Genomic DNA, 22,995 nt, shown 5'->3' on the forward strand with positions numbered 1-22,995 from the left:
CTCACAGAATTTCCCCGCCCCCTTAATACGCCCCCTTTCGGGGTTAGTGGTGATAGCGTGACGTCACTCCATAGACGCTACATGTTAACCGAGGTAATTTAAGAAGTCTACAACTTTTGTTTTCTCAAGGTAAGGTTTGTTCTATCTGTTCGAGCTGATTTACCATCTTGTTTGCTTCATAATAATATTGGTCCGTCACATTTTTACATTAGAAAATGTACTTAGATTCTCCAGAGAAAAAAACGTGTAAATGCTAATGTTAAATGACACCAGTACCACTATTTACTGGAAGTGGGCGTGGAAAGCGGGCTGTGAGATAGGCCTATTACACCAGGTAATTTGGCCAGTGGGCACTGTCCTATCTGCTCAATGCTCACGCGAAGAGTGCATCGCTGCATGCCTGCCTTACAGCTCATGCTCAGTTGGTTCCCAGTAAAATAGTTAATGTATCACACCCGTGTGAAGTGAGGGGCGCTCTTATCATCGTACATCATTATCATTTCCTCAGACACATATGACGTGTCGTAAATTCTCCATTCATTGTCAATGGGAATTGAATCTTTGTGTAGGACAGAAATACCGATTTGCTCGTCCACATATGACATAAATTCTCCATTCATTGTCAATGGGAATTGAATCTTTGTGTTGGACAAAAATACCGATTTGCTCGTCCACATATGACAAATTCTCCATTCATTGTCAATGGGAATTTAATGTTTGTGTAAGATGGAAATCTACACCAATAGCTGAATATAGGAGGGGCTAGCGCCCCTCAAAACTTGTTTAACCACTATAACTCTAGTTTATACTCGCCAATCTATAGATTATAGATTTGGAAAAACCTTGAAAATGTTTAACACAGCTCTCTTATGGCCTCCGATTGACAAAACAGCCTGGTGACTCTTGCAGACTTTCAGTGATCACTTCACAACATCTGGGGATAAACCTAGCCCCTTTCGGGACCCTCGGTTACCGTTTCTGAATTTTGGCCGACGGTAGCCCAGGGTCCCCGAGTGGTTATTCCACTCTCCATGGGATGCAGATGTACATACCCTCCGTTCACGGAGAGCCGTGCCGCCGCTTGAGTGTTGGTGAGATGTTTCAAAGATGCGTAAAGTGGCTATAGGAGACAACGGAAACGTGGGAGAAACTGCATTAACCGCCGATGCTGTTAAGAAAGTTTTGGCTTCTCTGAAATTCTCTCTTCCTCACTTCCCAATGTCCTGCCTCCCACGACACAACAGCATTATAAACATCCTGCATGCACGCGGTCGGCCAATCAGAGGCAGTAACTAGGACAGCTAGCCAATACTTAACGGCATCGGCGGTTAATGCAGTTGCTCCCACGTTTCCATTGTCTCCTACTAGAATTTCGCGGGCCTTCGGCCCGCTCATCCTAACGCGATGCGTCGCAAATGGGAAGAAGGCAATGGCAACCCATGATGTTTTCATTTATGCATTTGCTTGGAAAGCGCAAAGTTGCCAAGCTGGCTGAGTGGCCCTGTTTGGTTTTGTGTATGTGCGTATGAAAGCGAGCATGGCAAGGCGCAGGAACAGTATACTGTACTGTACTGTACTGTAAGTCTTTGTACTGTACTGTAGTCATGTGTACTGTACTGTTCTCTGTACTGTTGTATTAGTGTTTTTTTATTATTATTACATGGATTAATATTCTGATGTACTGTACTGTACTGTTCTCTGTACTGTTGATATTATAGTTAGTAGTGTTGTGTTATTATTTATTATTATTATTATTATTATTATTACATGGATTAATATTCTGATGTGAGCTTTCTTTCTGTACTGTACTGTACTCATGTGTACTGTAGTGTTCGCTGTATTGTTGATATTATTGTTGTTATTAGTGTAGTGTTGTTATTTATTATTATTATTATGATTGAAAGAGAGCATGGCAAGGCGCAGGAACAGTATACTGTACTGTACTGTACTCATGTGTACTGTACTGTTCTCTGTACTGTTATTAGTGTTGTGTGCTTATTTATTGTTATTATTGTTATTACATGGATTAATATTCTGATGTACTGTACTGTTCTCTGTACTGTTGATATTATAGTTATTAGTGTTGTGTTATTATGTTTTATTATTATTATTATTATTACATGGATTAATATTCTGATGTGAGCTTTCTTTCTGTACTGTACTCATGTGTACTGTACTGTTCTGTACTGTTGTTATGATTAGTGTAGTGTTCTAATTGTGTATTATTATTATTATTATTATTAGCGTTTTGTGGCGTGTGTGTGTGTGCCATTTCAGCTGCATCGCGAGGCGATCCAAAATCCCCCCCCCCCCCCCCCCCGCGCACGCACGCACGCACGCACGCACACACCACACACACACACACGTGTCTGCAGTGACACTGCGTTGTACACAGCTGTTCTATTTCATCCTTACTGACTGCCAGAGGCAGTGCTTAACACTGGACGCCAATCATCCAGTGTTAAGCAGTCATCCAGGATTCATAGAACCATAGTTACATACGTGACTTACGTTTTGTGTTGCAGCGCGTTGTTGCAGCGTGTGCGTGTAGTGTTGTTGTTGTTATCCATATATGCGCCTCGGTTCGTCCCGATTGTACCACGCCAGGTGTCGACGCGGTCGTGTTTGCATGATTGTAACTGTGTATGTAATCGCGGCGCTCTCCATCCAAGTTAGAATCAGTGTAGAACCTGTGTTGTTGTTCTTCGTCTTCTTCTACTTTTGGTTTCCGGCAGGCTGTACACTGTGTGTGTGTGTGTGTGTGTGTGCGCGCGCGCGCGCACGCACGCACGCACGTGTGTGTGTGTGTGTGTGTGTGTGTGTGTGTGTGTGTGTGTGTACCGTGTAACTTCCGGTAGTGTTTCCGGAAGTGTGAAAGGTAACACGAAACACACGTGGGTCACGTGGTGGGGTTTTGAGCCATTGGGAAGGGGTGATGTAGTGTTGCCAGGTCCACGTATTGTAAGCGAGTGGTAGTGTGTGAAAGTATAGGCTGTAGGCTGTAGGAAGTCAGGGTTTGCGGCCTTGTTTACATAGACGTGGCAACAATGTTTGACAATGTTGGCGGCGCAGCCAATGAAAAGAGTGGAATCACGGGATGCAGTGTTGCCAGGTCTGCGAATTGTAAGCGAGTTGTAAGTAGCGTGTTGAATGGCATTTTTTCTGTGCTTGTTTTCATAGACGTGGCAACAAATTAGGCGGGGGTGTCGGTGCTTGTGGCGTGTTTGTGTTTATTATTGATATTGCTGTTGTTTGTGAGTGTGGACGGGAGGCGGCTGTAGTGGCAGTGCAATGACAGTTTTTACGCGGGTGTTGTTGAGTGTGGCCGTGCGGCGCGACATGAGGAGATAGCCGTGGATCGACGCGGAGGGTAAGACTGTGTCGTGTTAGTGTGTTGTTGCAGTGTGTGTTGCAGCGTGTTGCAGCGTGTCAGTGACGTAGTAGCTATGACTTTATTTTCCTGGTGTGGGCTTGGGCACACCTTTTCAAATGTATAATAGATAGCCGCTTTATGCATCTTTGAAACATCTCACCAACACTCAAGTGGCGGCACGGCTCTCCGTGAACGGAGGGTATGTACATCTGCATGGGGGGCAGAGGTGGCCGAACGGTTTGCGGAGCGACCTGAATCCCCGGACCGGCACGTTAAAATTACCACCGCTGAAGTGCCCTTGAGCAAGGCATTGAACCCCTACCATGAAATGTTCTGAGCAGGGTCTGGCTGTAAACAAGCATCTCGAGCTTAGTCCATTCACCCTGGGTAAACAAATAACTTTGCTTTGCTTTGCATCCAATGGAGAGTGGAATAACCCCTCAGGTACCCTGGGCTACCGTCGGCCAAAATTCAGAAACGGTAACCGAGGGTTCCGAAAGGGGCTAGGGTAGGATAAACCCTTCCTCCCCAGTGAGTCTGTATGTCCAGCTATTGATTCCTTAACCAAGCCTCAGTAAGTTGAACACTTACCCCGTTTGTGGACTATTACTCTCAACTGGCACATCTGGATTTAGACTCTTTGCTTAATGCAAACATTGTACAATCAGAGCACAGTAGGAATACTTTGAGAACACCACAACGGTTCTGTCTTTATAGGTGGCCATTTAGCTACGATTTGGCAAACGTATATATAATATCAAAAACTAACTAGCCAATGTTCCCTACAGGCAAATTGTAAACAGCTACAGTTATACAGTATTTGGATTTCATGCTAGGTTAACGTTAGCTGCGTTGCATTGTTTTGCTAACAATCAAAAGAGCAGCTTAAACATAGTATTCTACACACATATGCTTACCTGCACGTTTGATCAAAGTGAAGTGGACAGCTTGGTGCTAATTCATAGTCACCTCTATAGAAAATAATACAAAAAAAGCTTTGTATTTTATTGTTCTGTTTCTGTCTACAGAACCTAAGCCTGGCTAGCAGTAGCTGGCTAACATTAGCGCTGTGATTTCCGGAAGTGACGTTCGTGTTGTCATGTTTATTTCGAATATGCCAATAAAAATAAAACAGAAACAATTATTTGCATTTCCTAATTACAAGGAAGAACAATTAAAATAAATAACTTAAAATATAAGAAAACGACACAAATTTAAAAAAATCTAAGCATATCCGAAAAGGAGTGAGAAGACCCACCCCTCTGTAATTAAATTATTACTCGCTGACTTCTGTGCTTCAACTTAAACTACTCATTATCAAAATTAATCTCTTCAATTTTATATTAGAAAAAAACGCATATACATAAAATGCGACACATATAAATAGTATAAACATATATAAATTCAATACATATCCATATCATACATATCAAAAATATCCATTTTAAAAACAAACACCTGGAATTATCCATTTTCCTCCTCCCTGTATTTTGTGAAAATCATATTTTTATACATTACTTTAAACAGATTGATGCTAGAACATTGTTTTTGCTCATCCCTCAAATTGTTCCAGTGTTACACCCATGGTTACACCCCCAATCGAAACACAAAAACCTCTCATTGTGGTATTTCTGTTTAACGTTTTAAATGTATTTGTTATGGTCGTGTTTAGCCCGAGTGTTCTTCGTGCAAAACTAATGCTTGGAATGGATTCAGAATGATGAAAACCCCCTAGTTTGACACGTCACATGTTACTTAAAGCATGTGAAATTTAGAACATTTTGCCATAAATTATGGTTGTTGATGGTACCCCAACTTTCAGCAGCTGTTAAAACTTCCCCTAGGGTGGTTGAATATAAACCAATGTGGGATATATTAGTAGACACCTTTTCAAACACATTAGTGAAGAAAATTCTTGGTAAGAAATGTATTCCCAGATTTGACATTATACTAATATATATAAGCACCTTAAAAACTGTCTGGGGTGTTCACATAAGCCTGAGTAGACGATAAAATGACCAGTGAAGACGAAGAGGTCACTGCTTAGGGTTATTTTTGTTTGGAGGGGTGTAGGCCTATTTGGAGGGGTGTATTTTTGTGTTGATTGTCTCCACCAGGCCGAAGGCATGGGGAGACAGTATGTTTTGCACTCCGTCCGTGTGTGTGTGTGTGTGTGTCCTTCCGTCCGTCCTTCCGTCCGTCCGTTATCAGCTAATCTCCGGCACCGTTGGCCCGATCCATGCCAAACTTTGCACACACACTCCCTGGATGACAACGACAAACCTCTGCCCCAAATATTCCTCAACGGCCTGTTATAGCGCCACCATGAGGCCGATTTAGGCAAAACACATTTCTGTAGATTACTCGTACACATTTTATCCATACATCACACAATTCGGTATACACTATCTCCATAGTCATGTGATCAACACGGATCTGCACCATTTCCCATCTTCCATCCTGATTGGCTAAGATTGGCTTCCAAAGCTCACATGATTGGTCCGTTTCGAACAAAATGCCACAAATCACAAACACACTGTGCAATTTCCGTGAAATTATACACCCACATTTCCACTCGGCCCAGGACGACATGCCACAAATTTTTTCCCCATATCAGCCTCATGGTGGCGCTATAACAGGCCAATTCCTGTTTTTAGCTATAACTGCATCGATCTGTATACAACTTATGTATGCGCACTCCCTAGAGGCCATGGAAAAACATTGTCCCTGCATCCCTCCACATCTGCCGGTTATAGCGCCACCATGAGGCCGATTTCTGCAAAACATATTGCTTATGTTAGTCGCACAGATTTCATCCAAATGTCACGCAAATCGGTACACATGATCTCTGTAGTCATGTGATCAAGACAAGTCTGTTGGATTTCTCAGATTCTACACTGATTGGCTAAGATTGCCTTCCAAAGTTTTCAGGAGTGGCCCGTTTTGTACAAAATGCTGCACATGACCTGCTCCTCCAGAATTCTATCCTCATGCTATGAGTGATCTGGCTCTGCATTTCCTCAACAAAATTAAGAAAATTGTTGCAAAAAACTAACAAACAAAAAAACATGTTTATATTATACTCCTAAACATTTTGCCAAACATCTCACACAGTCCTATCCTCCTGGTGGAGACCTGTGCCCAGAAGGGCACTTTTTCTAGTTCCTCCTGCGAGTGTCTGCGAGAGCAGACATTTGGGGAGATACTTCCAGGCTACTTGCACAAGAAATATGATGCTGATCGGGTTCAGTGGTTTGCAAGATTGCAAGTCTTATACATCATCATACATAATCATACATCACATTCCGTTCTCAGCCAATCAAATCATGTCCGTGGTACAAACACACAAAGCTGGGCAAAGGAGGGGCTAGCGCCCCTCAAAAAGTTTGTCTGTCAAATGCATTCTCTTTTGCTCTTTCTTGCACTCTTTATTTCATCCCTTTGTTTTCTGTGCTTGATTGATGTTTGATGTTATCTATGCTGCTGCATTGTCTGAAGGAAGCCAAACAAAAATAAGTTTTAAGCTTATGTACCTGTACTCAAGATGTAACAATAAAGTACAACCTTGAACTTTGAACTGCTTGCTCCAGTTGTTCCAATATTAGATTGTATAGTTTTTTCCCCCTTTTTGAATATTTTCCCACTATTCATAATGTCAGATCCAACGTCCTGCCATAAAACCATATTTGGAGATGGATATGAACTCCAAATATAGATGACATCAGAAATCCACAGGAAAGCCATGCCATATTATCCCATATTTTTCTTTTCTTTTTTCTCCATTTATTTTTACTACAGGTTATGGATCATCTCCTCCTTGGCAATGAGATGCGTGGTTTTATTGACCAGTGACATGAGGCAGCTGAGATTGTGGGACCAATCATTGAGCAGGTTGTTGGGGTCTCTGGGCCTCTGGAAGTTGATGATGCCAGCCAGCCGGTCCACCTTGGCGTAAATGGTCTTGTTTACGACCAGGTTGGAGAGGAACTCCTCCAGTTCATCGACAGAGAGATCAAGGAGTCCAACCATTCTCTTCATTGTGATCTTAATGTAATATTTGGCCATTATTCTGATGTTGTGCTGTACCACTCTGTTTTTCAGATCCTTCCACCGTTTCTCACCCTCCTCAGAGTAGGAGAAAACACCTGTGGCATGGCTGTCGCGAGAGCCTTCCCTCAGCTCCTTGCCATAGTTCTCCACTAGTGATGTCCAGTGCATCAACTCCATAGTGGTGAACTGCTTCAGGAGGTCCATGTATTTAGGTATCTCTTCCAATTTCTTGTCTCTGTTGATTCTGTGCACAAGGTCGGATTGTTCATTGTCGTGTGGAGCAAGGATGACGTACAGCACGACACTCTTCAGGGCATGTTGCCACTTGGAGTTGTTCTCTAAGATGCAAGGCGTGTTATAGATGGCCAGGTAATGTTTACAGATGGACAGATAGGATCCCTCGTACTGGTCCACCTGAATCATAAGGTTGTAGAACTTCATCTTCATCTCTTCACTGCCTTCCTCCTGGAAGAACTTGGTGTTTATCTTCTTGCTGATGATTTGGGTACGGATATAGTCCTTCACAGCAATGCACAGCCGCATCTGTTCCAAGATAAACTCCACCTTCTCTTTCTTTTCCAGGGAGCCATATGTCTCCACCTGCAGCTCTTGGAGGATAGCAGCTGCTTCTTTGACATCTCCATTCTGCTCCTTCATAGTAGCTAGGGTTTTTGTCAGCCTGGCCCTTTCAATCTCTACATAGATCTTGCCAGCAGTCACGTCACGCAGAGTATCAATGAGTCTCCGCTTGATGATGATGTCAGTTACTGCGTTCACATATTTGCAACATTCTTGGACCATTTTAGCAACAGCCTGTTTAAGTTGGCTCCTTCGTTTGGAGAGCAGAATGATGTTGTCGTTGAGACGTTCCCAGTCTTTAGCTTCATAACACATCTGGACTACTGCTACCATAATTCTGGTGGTGGACATCAAGTCTGATGCTGTCCTGGTTTGTTTCTCCAGTGACAGCAAGCTTTCGACAGCATCCTGCAGGCGGCCCTCTTTAGCCATTGTCTCGCATTCAGGGAGCCTCTGGTCTACAGTTGAACTGTAGTCCACCTCCATCTTTACCATCGTCCCATCGGACCGCTCTGATCGCCCCTCAGACATGGTGAAATTTGAATAGTAAATATGTCAACTCTCTCTCTTTATATACCTTACTCTCTGTGTCTCTTGTCCATGCCTTTCTCTTTAGGTGGTCCTCTGATGAAGTCAACTTAAAGGCCTACAACACCTTATATGGACTGACCAAAACTTTAAACCGTTGCCGTGTGCAACAGGTTTCCATTTGCAAGGGCTGCTATGAAATGAAATGAAATTATTACTATATTTACCCAGGGTATCTGGGCTAAGCTCAAGAACTTGTTTCCAGCCAGGCCCTGCTCATAGAACACATTTCATCGTAGTGGTTCAATGCCTTGTTCAAGGGCACTTCAGCGGTGGTAATTTTAACGTGTCGGACCGCTGATTCGAACGGGCGACCTTCCGGTATCAAGACCGCTCCGCAATCCGTTCGGCCACTGCTGGGGAATGTATGTTTTGCCCGAAAGGTGACTCTATGTTCACCAGAATAAACCGTCAACAAAGAGAGAAGTGTGGTCAGCCTTCAAATGTTGCTTGGAAAGTCACAAATATGGACAGACACACAAAGCCAAAGGCAAAAGAGTGTCATGTGGATTTCTCAACCAGGGGTTTGTGACAAATGTGTGAGGAAAATAGGATTAAAAAATAAAATACGGTAGGCCTACATAAGTGACACAGAGTCTAAAGACTGAGTTGTAACTGGTCACTATGTGTAGCCCTTTAAACTGAAATGAATACATGTTCCTATTTGTTAAAATCACAGGGGTAGTAGGCCTACTTGCTTTCTTACAGATATGGGGTTTGGACTCAACAGTCCAGTGGCTTTGCCTGCTGCTGTAAAAATACACTTGCTTGCTTTTCTGAAGTAGCCGGTATAGATCATCACATCTTCAGCAAATCAGCATGACAACCTTGCAAAAAAGAAAGAAAAATATCAACCAATGATTGGGCAGAAAGTTGTTTATGAATTGAATACATATAGGACCCAAATTTTTTGGTGGTGTCCTTTTAGAAAAGGATTTGACAGGCCCACTCTTGTTGTTTTCACATTTCTGTCTAAAAGTGTTCATTCAATCGATCAATCAAAGTTCCAAATGTAATTCGTTGCTTGCTCTTGATTTAGTTATTGTAGCCATACAGGTTTAACTTGTAGTCGTGCGTGGTGCGTGTGTATGCAGAGAGAGAGAGAGAGAGAGAGAGAGAGAGAGAGAGAATCACTTGTTCTAGGATTACTAGTTCAAGTTAACCTGACAGGTTAAGCACACAGAGCGCGTTTTTCGGATTTTTAGCGGCGTTTCTCCATCGGTTTTCCGAAAAACGCGTCCATGCAGTGTGCAACCGGAATGTTCCCTTTTTAATCAATGAAGGGTGGCTCCACTGCCCGCGTTGCGTTGCGTTGACGGAGACGCGCCGCGTGCATTAAAATTGAACCGGTGGAGCCCCTCTGTGCAACCCATAGAGGGTGCAACCCATGGTGCAACCACCTTAACAATCCGGTAGGTGGATGTAATGTTTTTGTTTTCACATGTGGAGTTTCCGGGTCATTGAGCTAATAGCTTCCGGGGCAGCGACTCTGAATGCGGACATTCGATTTAGTAAACAAACCCTAGTTAGCTCAAGCTTACACACAAGCAACTAATTAGTTAGCGTTAGCGTTATTATAGTATATGACGACACACTTGCCAATATTGTACCTGTATGGATTGCTTGGTTTTATGATCCCTTTGTCTCTGTCAAGACATCAACATATTCTAGTTAGATTTTGTGTAAAATTCAGTGTCAACTTATTATTTTTAAGCTTTTGAAGTGCTGAATGAACTCAAGTTTGACCTCCATTAAGCAATTACTGTAAGAGACTTTACATTTCCAGTCATTCTTTTATCACTGGTGAAATTGGTCTTATATATTCCACTCTAATTGGTATTAAAATGTTCTTAAATGCAACTGGAACATACGGTAGTCACGTAGCCGCAATTTGCAACACTACATATTTTGGGTTAAATCTAGAGTTGCAACACCAGCCATTGACAGCCCATACGTCCAAACAGAAAAGTCGTATCTGATTGTACCAACATTGCACCTGTACAAAAAGCTTGAATTATCCTTTCTATCTGCAAAGCGTTTGTTTAATACAAATCCACCATAGACATGTTATGAGCTATGTCTTGTCAATACATTCCATGCAGGTGAATGAGGTGATCATTTTTCAAACTGTTTGAGTTTGGAAAGCGCTTGTTGAAAATGAGCACTTCCAAACTCCAACACATAATCACCTGCACAGAATTTCTTGACAGAAAGTAGCTCATCACATTTGGTGGATTTTTATGAAACAAAGACTTTGCAGATAGAAAGAGCTTTTTGTACAGCTGCGATAATGGTGAGTTTAACGTTTGATACAATCAGACACTTTTCTGTTTGGATGTATGGGCTGTCAATGATTGGTGTTGCTGCAACTCTAGATTCAACCCATTAAAAAAAACAATAATATATAGTGTTCCAAATTGCGGCTAACAGTCACGCTGCAACAATTTCAAACGGTACTTCCCTCTCCTGTCCATTAGAGGTGCTGACACCACATAGCCAAGCTGGCGACCACAGCTGCAAAGAAGCTGGAGGAGGAATATGTGGTGGAGGAGGTGTTGGATCGACAGGTGATGAATGGAAGGGTGAAATACCTCCTCAAATGGAAAGGTTTCTCAGAGTGAGTCCAAGCCTCCTTTTCTCCTCACATGATAAGCACTATCTCTGTGTGGAACAAACTCCTTCCTGTCTTATCGACCCACTCAATACACAATACACTGCATAAGCAAAGTTCCTTGATATATTGTCAAGATAGCCAATTCCATGCCTCGCAATAGTACAAAATGGTACACCCTTCCAGTCGCCCAGGTGGGCACAGGCACTCCACATGAACATCAGATCTCGTGAACGTCCTGTGATCGCTGTTGATGGATTTCGAGAGATTGCGGTCAGGCCTGGAATTTCATCATTTTAGAGACTAGGCCTCTTGACCTTTGCCAAAGTCCTTGAAAATAATTAATGAGTATGTATTTTTAATACAGTCAGTGTAAAGCGACTACATGAGATTAAACTATAAATCGCTGAGAGGCGATCATAATGGGACTTATTGTCAGACGCGCTCCGCTCCGCATACAAAGGAATTCGATGGGACCAAGAACTGCGTTTAAGGGGTTTATTAAAGCAGTGTAAAACTCATAAGGGTGCTCGAAACATAAGGCAAAAGTAACCATAGAATCAACGTAAATGAAATAAAGCAAAATAAAGCGGTCAACAAAAGGTATGGCGTCCCACACACCCCCTCTCTCTCTGTGTCCACAGCAAGTGAACAGGTGATGTTAAAGGTAACCTTGGGTCCGCCCCTATGCCCGTCAATCATCCACATTAACACCAGTGACAGCCTACTCATTTCATTGACCAATGTATAGTCAACATAACCAAACCATTTCATGGCTCTTACAGTCAGTAAAATAAAATAAAACATTTCACAAAATAGTTTATTGGTATTTAAATTACCAATATTTGTAGTAAATCCTGAGTCAAACTTCCATACACACTCAGCCCTGGACTAATCAGACTCAGTCACTGCATTCATTTGAAGATAGGGAGTCAGTCCCCAAATTAGGGACACCAGGTTGAAAGTGGTTAAAATTGGGACACATTGTCTGCATAATTGCGTATACCTATGTCATCCGCAAATGTTAAATAATGGTTGATATCACCCAAACCGGGATCTAGATGAAACTTGGTTTCTATAAGAGTACTGTTTTCGTGTGTGCAGTGAGGACAACACGTGGGAACGAGAAGAACACCTGAACTGTCCCAAACTTATCGCCAAGTACATGCGGAAACACAAAGAGACAGAAGAGAAGAAGAGAGAAGGAAAGAGGAATACAGACAGAGGAGAGCTGAGAAGAAGTGGGAGGAAGAAAGTCAAGGTGAGAAGAAAGGAATGGATTGTAGAGTGGCAGATGAGAGAGAAATCCAGCAATAGAGGTCCTGCTAGGATATAACAGTGGTTCTGAAAAGATTTTGTCAAGGTTTGTGTTAAACATTTACAAATTTAGTCCAAAGTTTTGCAAGATTCTTTTCAAATGTTTGGGGAAATAGCCGATTTACAAGCCTTCAATATGACAAGAGCTAGTAAATCAATGTTAGAATAGCCAAACTAATAAAATATTAAAATGGGGGTAAAAGTGTTTTTTTATTGTCTTTTCATAGATGTAAGCACTAAGTTTTTATCTTAATGTAATTTTACAGGCAGACAATAATGAATCAACACATCACATGTTCTCTTTCAAAGGTGACACTTGGGACCAGGGACTTGCTAGACGCAACAACGGTGGTGGTTGACACTGGAGAGCAACTGCTACAAGCTTCCTCCTCTATGATGCAGGGTCCCCCGCTGGACCTGTGTTCTGAGTGCCAAAAGTTGTACAAAACAGCCAAGATGAAACGTCGGCTCAAAAACAAACTATTGGATAATGGTGACTTTGATGAGCACTGTTTTGCCCAGTATTATATTAGAATGCTGGGGACAACCTCAGCCAAATAGTGGTAAAAGTTTTGTTGGGCCATTTTCTCTGCCGTTTATACTAAAGTGTCTGGAATGTTTTGGGTTTACACCAGCCTGTCGACAAAAAAGTGTGTAGTTTTGTATGAATTACATGGTGTTAAATTGGGCTCTGATTTCTTCACCAGATCCTACTTCATTGACATGTGACCAGTGGGTCCTGCAGAAAAAGCGGAGCGTACTGAAATTGAAATTGTAAGTATGTGCACTAGAAATAAGTGTGGGATGGGATTGGTGTTGGTCGATTTCTGGTTCATCGTCAGCAGCTTTATTAACTTTTTTCCAGGACACCTTGGGAGCTGGACCACCACATCAAAAAGTGTTTGATATTCAGAGAGAAACAGCAGACGGGAGAGAAGGAACAACCAACCTGTGCCAGACCACACACTTTCCTAAAGAGGTATGATGTCTATAGTATGTGTGAACCTGCAACAGGTGAAGAATGGAATAGTCCATTCAGAGCGCACCACAGCTCACAGCATGTGCACTGGGTCTTTTTACTCGGGCTCTTTCACCTTTTTTACGGAAGCCCATTTGGGACAAAACACTGCAGTATATTTGGTCAGTATGAAAGACAGATATGTAGAAAAAGCATTTTCAAGCGATCAAAATAAGCTTTTGGTGCTGTAGTGCACTCTGGATGGAGTTATGTAATTTTTCACCTGTACCACTTAGATAATAACATCAGTAAGAAAATGGTTAATCCGGAATTCTCCTTTAACAAGAACAAATATGGGATTCTATATGTTCAGTATGAAACAGTAGAGACAGACAAACAAACTGTTCCAGATAACACACTTTCCTAAATGGGTAACAAACACACATAATGTTTTTTTATATTTCTCAGTTTCAGTACATGCTTTTAAAAATGCTGGGGGGCATGAATAAGACAAACATAAAAAGTCCACAGACTTATGGAAAATATGGAAAAATACTTTTTGACAAAAATTTTGATCCACTGTGGATCTTCTTCAAGCTCTGTTGTTTGTTTTTAAAGACCTGAAGAAGATCCACAGTGCATAGAAACGTTACATTGCCTAAAATAAATATTTGTCTCCACCAGGCCGACGGCATGAGGAGAGTATGTTTTGCACTGTGTCCGTCCGTCCCTTACCAGCTAATCTCCACGTCACCATGAGGCCGATTTTGGCAAAACACATTTCTGTAGATTACTCGTACACATTTTATCCATGCATCACACAATTTGGTATACAATATCTCCATAGTCATGTGATCAACACGGATCTGCACCATTTCCCATCTTCCATCCTGATTGGCTAAGATTGGCTTCCAAAGCTCACATGATTGGTCTGTTTCGAACAAAATGCCACAAATCACAAACATAGTGTGCAATTTCCGTGAAATTATACACAAACATTTCCACTATGCCCAGGACGACATGCCACTAATCTTTTTCCAAATCAGCCTCACGGTGGTGCTATAACAGGGCAATTCCTGTTTTTACCTATAACTGTACATATAACCCTAGAGGCCATGGAAAAACATTTTCCCTGCATCCCGCCACATCTGCCGGTTATAGTGCCACCATGAGGCCGATTTCTGCAAAACACAGATTTCATCCAAAATTGTCGCAAATCCGTACACATGATCTCTGTAGTCATGTGATCAAGACGAGTCTGTTGGATTTCTCTGATTCTACACTGATTGGCTAAGATTGCCTTCCAAAGTTTTCAGGAGTGGTCCGTTTCGTACGAAATGCTGCAAATGTCCTGCTCATCCAGAATTCTATCCTCAGAGATGCTATGAGTGATCTGGCTCTGCATTTCCTCAACAAAATGAAGAAAATTGTTGCAAAAAACAAACAAACACAAAGATGTTTATATTACTCCTAAACATTTTGCGAAACATCACACACACTCCTATCCTCCTGGTGGAGACCTGTGCCCAGAAGGGCACTTTTTCTAGTTTTCCATTATTTTGGTCTGTGTGCTGAGTGCTCTACCTCCTCTACATGAAGTTGATGTGCGTAGTTAGTTATCCTTTGATAGGGTTTTGATTCTACCGCGCTCAATGCCCCGGCTCCCCTGTCTTGTCAGTGGCTAGATGCACTTTGTCCAGCCAATCACAAGACAGAGGAGGCAGGACATGGAGCACGAGACATAGCAAAGCTACATTTTATAATATGGATTAAACATGTTTAATGGCAATGCCAATTAGCACCGACACGTTTCTACACAGACCCTAATGCAATTCAGACAGAGTATCTTTGAAATCTCTCTGCACAACTTTAGAGACGTTATATTTGAACGTGACCAGAGAGTGGTACCAGTGGGTAACTGAGAGAAGGCATTAACATTCAAGGAACCCTGGCCTGGATACCATCATCTCAAGAGTCTCAAATACAAAAAAGGTTCAGGGTTCCGAAAGGGGCTAGGTGTATGACTATACGCCTAGCCCCTTTCGGAACCCTGAACCTTTTTTGTACTTGTGGTATTAACTACCGGTATTCTACTCTTGAGTTTACAATTTTGATGTACCAATATTAGGATATATATTCACCAATATCGGACAAACATGTACAAACAAAGCAAAAGTAAAATGGTGTTCTTGGAACAGAACTAAATACCAACTTGTCACTCTAATTCTAGAAACCTTAAGTGGTGTACGGTGGCCTTTAAAAGGGGGAGGACGACTGCAAGGAAGAGCAACGGAAACCTGTTCAGAGACGTTGGTCAAGACAGGAGTCTCACCAAGCAGCCACGCTTAGATGACAGCGGCCTTTACAGTGACAGCCATGAACCAACTAGCAGCATCAGCTCAAGTAGCAAACCTAAGTGCATTGAGGAGGAAGGGTCTAATGATGAATACTTTGTGGTGATCCCCATCCCCACTTCTCTAACCTATGACAGAACCATCCAGTTGACTAGCCTGGATCCAGCCCAAAGATCCCGTCTGATAATCAGGCTACCAGTTGACAACATCCCCACCCAAACGAAATGCAGCAAAGAGGGAGAGTTTCAGAGAGTTATTTGCTAAGGCATTGTACAAGAGAAGTACGATCGAGAAGTACGAGTAGAGAGCTTGTGAGATCATTCAGGTTTTATTTTTATTTTTTTATTTTTTTTTGGTGTCTTCTGGATCCCTGTGAGGAGAAACATACGTGTACATCTGAAAAGATAATCTTTTTGTTAATTTGTTTATAAGCGTTACTAATGAGAAACAGAGATATTTCCGCCAGGTCAGGGAGGTTATTGTGGGCCAGCAATAAGCAATGCTTTTGTAACACTTGCTATGCATCCCATGTGTATTCAGTATTTTAGCCGTGACGTAAGTGCCCCCTCCAGAGATACTTCCGGGTCCTACTTTTGTGTCGCTTTTGTGTCCCCATAGAGTTATACTGTGTCCCTCCGTCGGACTAAATCTGAGACTAAAACAAAAGTCTCATTTTACCGCTTTCCTTGCAACAACAAAGCTACTGGTCTCCCAAATCTGGCTGTGACAGACTGTCTATGCCCCACACTGAATACCATCGCCATTTTATTTCATTGTGTCAACTAAATCCTCCATTAGAGATCGTATTAATGCAAACTATAGATTCAACGTACTCAACCCTGCACACATTCTAAATATGCCCCCGAAATATTGTGTTACCACCTTCAATAATAAAGTCTTTATTGTCTCCACATCATATATTTTCTTTGTCATGGAAACTTGTTGTACAGAACATTAATAATTCTACTCGAGTTGGAAGCATTAAGACCCATTTTAACGCTCAATGGCTTCCTTTCTGAAAAATAACGTCATTGTAAAAAGATTCACATGTTTAGATATTGCTATTTACAATGAGTTGCGGACGGGAGCTGGTGCCACTTGGACCCGGACGTAACGTAGGACTACAAAATGACGTCGGACTTAAATACCGAATACACCCCACTGTTTCTCAACCAATGGTCCATTGACTACTAATATTTTCCTAATAATAATGACTCAACCAGACAATCCATCCGGTGCACTTCCCCATCTTGAGATTCCAACTCCCCTTTTCTGTTGAATTTCTTGACCTCCAACTTGTCAGTAAATTGGACGGTCATCATAGGTCACCAGGTCATTCACCAGTTTCACACTTCACACTAGTGGAAAGAAAAATACAAAAAATCCTACATTACTAAATGCATGGTCAGGGTCCACAGGCAATACCTTCACAGACCACCTGTTGAAAACCCATGCCCTAAGTAAGCAGTATGGCAATATTTGGTTTTATTGTGAACCAGCAGCCTTTTATATAAGGCCTTATTATAGGCGGAAATAGCAAATACTTGACTTCCCTACATTTACATTAGAGCCTATACTGTAGCTCTAATGTAGCCTGACGGCATGTCGCGGATTCGATTTAATTTATTATTTTTTCCTTACATTGTCATTTTACTGTCATCTGGGGACCCCCAAAACCCGTGGCAGGTCCCCACCATGACCGTTTTAGGAGGATAGATCCCTCATGCCACCAGGTGTTGCTAAAGAAAAAAATGCATTATTGGTGAACAGGTTTTATTGTGGCAGCCAGGCGTAACTATTTGCATAACTGTAGAGCCTTCATTTTGCCAGAATTTACAGTGGCTGAAACTCATGACAGAAACTGCTGCTTCTGAAAGCAGCAGCCAAGAGTAAATTAGGTTATGTTCCAAACAAAACTAGCTTAAACAATTAAAAATTGTTCAAGTCGAAGTGAAAGTAAGTGGTTAAGTGATTTTCTTTCGTTAAAATAATTGTTAAATAGCTTTATGTTGTGTACTTGTCCAGGCTGCGTAAACACTGGAGAGTTAGCCTCTATATTGTCTCCACCAGGCCGAAGGCACCGTTAACTCGGTTGATGCCAAATTTTGCACATACACTCCCTGGATGCCAACAACGAACCTCTGCCCCAAGTTTTCAAGAACGGTTTGTTATAGCGCCACCAGGAGGCCGACTTTTGAAAAACACATTTTTTTATATTACTCCAGATTAGGTCCAAAAATCCCGCAAATCGTTACACACAATTTCTATAGTCATGTGTTCAAGCCGGATCTGTCCGATATTTCAGATTCCATCCAAATTGGCTAACATTGGCTTTCAAAGTTTGCAGGATTGGCCTGTTTTGAACAAAAAGCCTCAAATCATGAACGCAGCGTGCAATTTACGTGAAATCTTTCACAGACTTTCCTACTAGGCTGAGGAATATACCCCACCCTTTTCACATTGGCCTGTTATAGCGCCACCAACAGGTGGATTTTTGCAAAACACATTTTTGGAACAATATGCCTCAAATCATCCAATTGCCATCCAAGGCGTAAAAAGAAATGGCACCCTTTTCACATTTGACCTATTATAGTGCCACGAGGAGGCCACAACCTGACCTGGCCTGGTGGAGACCTGTGCCCCGAGGGGCACTTTATCTAGTTTGTACTTTATTTGTACCCCCTGCCCTGTGTGTCTGGAGTAAAGTTAGAATTTAATTAAATACTCATTGCTATACAGAGTGTGTGTTCAGTAAGTCTCCATGTCTCTCCAGCTCTTTATTAAACAGAAAATGCATGTTCAGGTCGGGATACCAATATTATCCAATCAAGATAGAGAACTCAGACATGCAGGATACAGATTAAACAAAATTGGAACTGCAGCACTATAAAAAATGAAGGTAATAAATGGGTACTCTGCTCTCTCCTGATTGGCTGAAATGTTGTCACCTACCTGAAAATGTATTTTATTTTTATTAAAGAGACTCAATAGAATATATCAGAATATAGAGCTTTAACCTTTTGTTCCGCCATCTGCTGGTGGAACTGATGTTGAATATCAGGAAAATCAGGTTTTGTGTTAAAGTAGCCTTACGTGATGGGAGGAGTACAATAAATACAATCACACCACATTACTTCCTTTGTGCTACTGACATTCAAAGTGGCAGCAGTGCATATCGCGTGGCAGCACCTCAGGGCTCAAATAACCAGGCAAGTCCAAATTAACTATTAATTGGTTGGTGGGGTGAATGTAGCCCTGGTCCAGTCTCTCACTTGACTCACTAACTCGCTGACGCACTGGACCAAGGCTAGGGTGAATGTGATTTTGATAATGCTGAGTTCGTAATTATTATAGAAGGCCTAATAGTATTAGTTTACTAGTCAATTCTAAACTATATGTATAAAACAGAAACACCCCCCCCCCTTTTTTTTTAAGCGCAGACCAAGGAGTATATTGAACATTTATTATTTACTATAGTCCTACTACACTCCAAGAAATTACATCTGGCCACAAAAGATCACGGGATCTACTGACTGTGTCAAATTGAGCCTACGACTATGCGCTGAACCGATTATTTGACATTTTGACATGGGTCGCAATCACTAAAATATGGTGTTTATAAAGCATGCCCACCTGGCTCCCGACAATGGACTAAATTAATTCCGCTCCTATGCCACCAAAATGTGGAACGCCCTACCAACAGTCATTAAGACATGCGAATCCCTTGACTCCTTCAAAACTGCTCTCAAATGGCACCTACGGACGGCTGCAATTCGAAACTGGCCCCCGTAAAATCTGAATCCCCCACCCACCCTTTCCCCCTTCACTGTATATGTTTTCCCCCCCTTTTTTACCTCCTATGATGATTTCCTCATCAGTTTTGTGTATTGAGTTGTACTTGAAATGTACTGTAATTCTGCAAACTGTTAATAAATCAATCAATCAATCAATCAAACCATCGTTGCCTGAAACGTGTGAGTGACCTCATAGACATATGATATACGCCTTCCTTTGTGGCAGACCCCTTTATAATTATATGGGCACTAGACGGGGAAGTAAGTATTCCTTTTCGGAAGGATGTATCAGTGATGTCATAACCTAGCGTCATTTAATGGAAGTTAGTTGTCCCGTGTTTCAACTTTCATCTGATCATGGTTTAATCACGACGCTAGAACAAAAATTTTCAAGTTCTGCCAAATGTTGCATCCCTGATCCCTGTAAGCTGTAAGAATATCTTATTATTGATAATACCGGTATATTATTAAACGCTTGACACGATGGGTGTCTTTGTGGGACGTCATCGACCCATCCTTGGTACGTTTGTTCGCGGAAGTGTTAACTCAAGTCAGTGTTGTTGTGACTGAAGTCAGATGTAGCGTTTAACGTCGTGCTTGAATGTAAGCGTTCTAAATCTATACCACACACACACACAACATCTCTCTGTCATGAACAGGATCCAACTGAAGCGCTCCAACATCCTCAGAATGGCTCTGAGCGGCTCCTCCGGCTCCACGGAGCAACCCGATGGGGAGACTTTCGTCTTCAGAGCCGTGAAGATCGGCGTGGTGGTGGCGCTGTACTGGTTCATCTCCATCACCATGGTGTTCCTCAACAACTACCTGCTGGACAACCACGAGCTGGACGCGCCGCTGTTCGTCACGTTCTTCCAGTGTCTGGTGACCGTGGCGCTGTGCTGGGCCATGCAGCTGCTGTCCGCGCTGTGTCCGGGGCTCATCGACTTCCCCTCGGTCCGCTTCGACCTGAAGACGTCCCGGGAGGTGCTGCAGATTCTACACTGATTGGCTAAGATTGCCTTCCAAAGTTTTCAGGAGTGGCCCGTTTTGTACAAAATGCTGCACATGACCTGCTCCTCCAGAATTCTATCCTCATGCTATGAGTGATCTGGCTCTGCATTTCCTCAACAAAATTAAGAAAATTGTTGCAAAAAACTAACAAACAAAAAAACATGTTTATATTATACTCCTAAACATTTTGCCAAACATCTCACACAGTCCTATCCTCCTGGTGGAGACCTGTGCCCAGAAGGGCACTTTTTCTAGTTCCTCCTGCGAGTGTCTGCGAGAGCAGACATTTGGGGAGATACTTCCTGGCTACTTGCACAAGAAATATGATGCTGATCGGGTTCAGTGGTTTGCAAGATTGCAAGTCTTATACATCATCATACATAATCATACATCACATTCCGTTCTCAGCCAATCAAATCATGTCCGTGGTACAAACACACAAAGCTGGGCAAAGGAGGGGCTAGCGCCCCTCAAAAAGTTTGTCTGTCAAATGCATTCTCTTTTGCTCTTTCTTGCACTCTTTATTTCATCCCTTTGTTTTCTGTGCTTGATTGATGTTTGATGTTATCTATGCTGCTGCATTGTCTGAAGGAAGCCAAACAAAAATAAGTTTTAAGCTTATGTACCTGTACTCAAGATGTAACAATAAAGTACAACCTTGAACTTTGAACTGCTTGCTCCAGTTGTTCCAATATTAGATTGTATAGTTTTTTCCCCCTTTTTGAATATTTTCCCACTATTCATAATGTCAGATCCAACGTCCTGCCATAAAACCATATTTGGAGATGGATATGAACTCCAAATATAGATGACATCAGAAATCCACAGGAAAGCCATGCCATATTATCCCATATTTTTCTTTTCTTTTTTCTCCATTTATTTTTACTACAGGTTATGGATCATCTCCTCCTTGGCAATGAGATGCGTGGTTTTATTGACCAGTGACATGAGGCAGCTGAGATTGTGGGACCAATCATTGAGCAGGTTGTTGGGGTCTCTGGGCCTCTGGAAGTTGATGATGCCAGCCAGCCGGTCCACCTTGGCGTAAATGGTCTTGTTTACGACCAGGTTGGAGAGGAACTCCTCCAGTTCATCGACAGAGAGATCAAGGAGTCCAACCATTCTCTTCATTGTGATCTTAATGTAATATTTGGCCATTATTCTGATGTTGTGCTGTACCACTCTGTTTTTCAGATCCTTCCACCGTTTCTCACCCTCCTCAGAGTAGGAGAAAACACCTGTGGCATGGCTGTCGCGAGAGCCTTCCCTCAGCTCCTTGCCATAGTTCTCCACTAGTGATGTCCAGTGCATCAACTCCATAGTGGTGAACTGCTTCAGGAGGTCCATGTATTTAGGTATCTCTTCCAATTTCTTGTCTCTGTTGATTCTGTGCACAAGGTCGGATTGTTCATTGTCGTGTGGAGCAAGGATGACGTACAGCACGACACTCTTCAGGGCATGTTGCCACTTGGAGTTGTTCTCTAAGATGCAAGGCGTGTTATAGATGGCCAGGTAATGTTTACAGATGGACAGATAGGATCCCTCGTACTGGTCCACCTGAATCATAAGGTTGTAGAACTTCATCTTCATCTCTTCACTGCCTTCCTCCTGGAAGAACTTGGTGTTTATCTTCTTGCTGATGATTTGGGTACGGATATAGTCCTTCACAGCAATGCACAGCCGCATCTGTTCCAAGATAAACTCCACCTTCTCTTTCTTTTCCAGGGAGCCATATGTCTCCACCTGCAGCTCTTGGAGGATAGCAGCTGCTTCTTTGACATCTCCATTCTGCTCCTTCATAGTAGCTAGGGTTTTTGTCAGCCTGGCCCTTTCAATCTCTACATAGATCTTGCCAGCAGTCACGTCACGCAGAGTATCAATGAGTCTCCGCTTGATGATGATGTCAGTTACTGCGTTCACATATTTGCAACATTCTTGGACCATTTTAGCAACAGCCTGTTTAAGTTGGCTCCTTCGTTTGGAGAGCAGAATGATGTTGTCGTTGAGACGTTCCCAGTCTTTAGCTTCATAACACATCTGGACTACTGCTACCATAATTCTGGTGGTGGACATCAAGTCTGATGCTGTCCTGGTTTGTTTCTCCAGTGACAGCAAGCTTTCGACAGCATCCTGCAGGCGGCCCTCTTTAGCCATTGTCTCGCATTCAGGGAGCCTCTGGTCTACAGTTGAACTGTAGTCCACCTCCATCTTTACCATCGTCCCATCGGACCGCTCTGATCGCCCCTCAGACATGGTGAAATTTGAATAGTAAATATGTCAACTCTCTCTCTTTATATACCTTACTCTCTGTGTCTCTTGTCCATGCCTTTCTCTTTAGGTGGTCCTCTGATGAAGTCAAC

At 42.4% G+C, this 22,995-nt stretch overlaps 5 protein-coding genes across 7 annotated transcripts in view; 2 read left to right on the forward strand and 3 right to left on the reverse strand.

Annotated features, from left to right (window-relative positions):
- ext2 (exostosin glycosyltransferase 2) overlaps nt 1-4,443 on the reverse strand; it is a 30,199-nt gene extending 25,756 nt beyond the window's left edge. The window contains exon 1 of the mRNA XM_079497179.1: nt 4,291-4,443. The gene's annotated coding sequence lies outside the window, so the exon portion shown is untranslated. The remainder of the gene's footprint in view (nt 1-4,290) is intronic.
- Nucleotides 4,444-7,165: 2,722 nt separating this feature from the next.
- Nucleotides 7,166-8,533, reverse strand: LOC306920416 (26S proteasome non-ATPase regulatory subunit 12-like; the record flags this gene model as incomplete). Its single annotated transcript, XM_079497166.1, has 1 exon — nt 7,166-8,533. The coding sequence occupies one exon, from the start codon at nt 8,531-8,533 to the stop codon at nt 7,166-7,168; it is 1,368 nt and encodes a 455-aa protein (XP_079353292.1).
- A 1,333-nt stretch (nt 8,534-9,866) lies between these two features.
- On the forward strand, nt 9,867-17,591 carry LOC306920426 (uncharacterized protein). 3 transcript variants are annotated; one of them, XM_079497172.1, is made up of 7 exons: nt 9,867-10,002; nt 11,068-11,207; nt 12,306-12,462; nt 12,828-13,011; nt 13,226-13,292; nt 13,384-13,497; nt 15,707-17,591. In XM_079497172.1, exons 2-7 carry the CDS (start codon nt 11,161-11,163, stop codon nt 16,092-16,094), a joined length of 957 nt encoding a protein of 318 aa, XP_079353298.1. In that variant the 5' UTR covers nt 9,867-10,002; nt 11,068-11,160; the 3' UTR covers nt 16,095-17,591. The 3 variants fall into 3 exon arrangements, with proteins under 3 accessions (XP_079353298.1, XP_079353297.1, XP_079353299.1); XM_079497171.1 differs by lacking the exon at nt 9,867-10,002 and adding an exon at nt 10,106-10,354; XM_079497173.1 differs by lacking the exon at nt 9,867-10,002 and adding an exon at nt 10,865-10,883.
- A 2,372-nt stretch (nt 17,592-19,963) lies between these two features.
- Nucleotides 19,964-20,629, forward strand: LOC306919674 (GDP-fucose transporter 1-like; the record flags this gene model as incomplete). Its single annotated transcript, XM_079496229.1, has 2 exons — nt 19,964-20,144; nt 20,284-20,629. The coding sequence occupies exon 2, from the start codon at nt 20,315-20,317 to the stop codon at nt 20,627-20,629; it is 315 nt and encodes a 104-aa protein (XP_079352355.1). The 5' UTR covers nt 19,964-20,144; nt 20,284-20,314.
- An 891-nt stretch (nt 20,630-21,520) lies between these two features.
- On the reverse strand, nt 21,521-22,888 carry LOC306920092 (26S proteasome non-ATPase regulatory subunit 12-like; the record flags this gene model as incomplete). Its single annotated transcript, XM_079496717.1, has 1 exon — nt 21,521-22,888. The coding sequence occupies one exon, from the start codon at nt 22,886-22,888 to the stop codon at nt 21,521-21,523; it is 1,368 nt and encodes a 455-aa protein (XP_079352843.1).
- Between the last annotated feature and the right edge of the window lie 107 nt (nt 22,889-22,995).

The sequence above is a fragment of the Electrona antarctica genome, assembly GCF_951216825.1.
Source record: "Electrona antarctica genome assembly, chromosome: 3".
Lineage (NCBI taxonomy): Eukaryota > Metazoa > Chordata > Actinopteri > Myctophiformes > Myctophidae > Electrona > Electrona antarctica.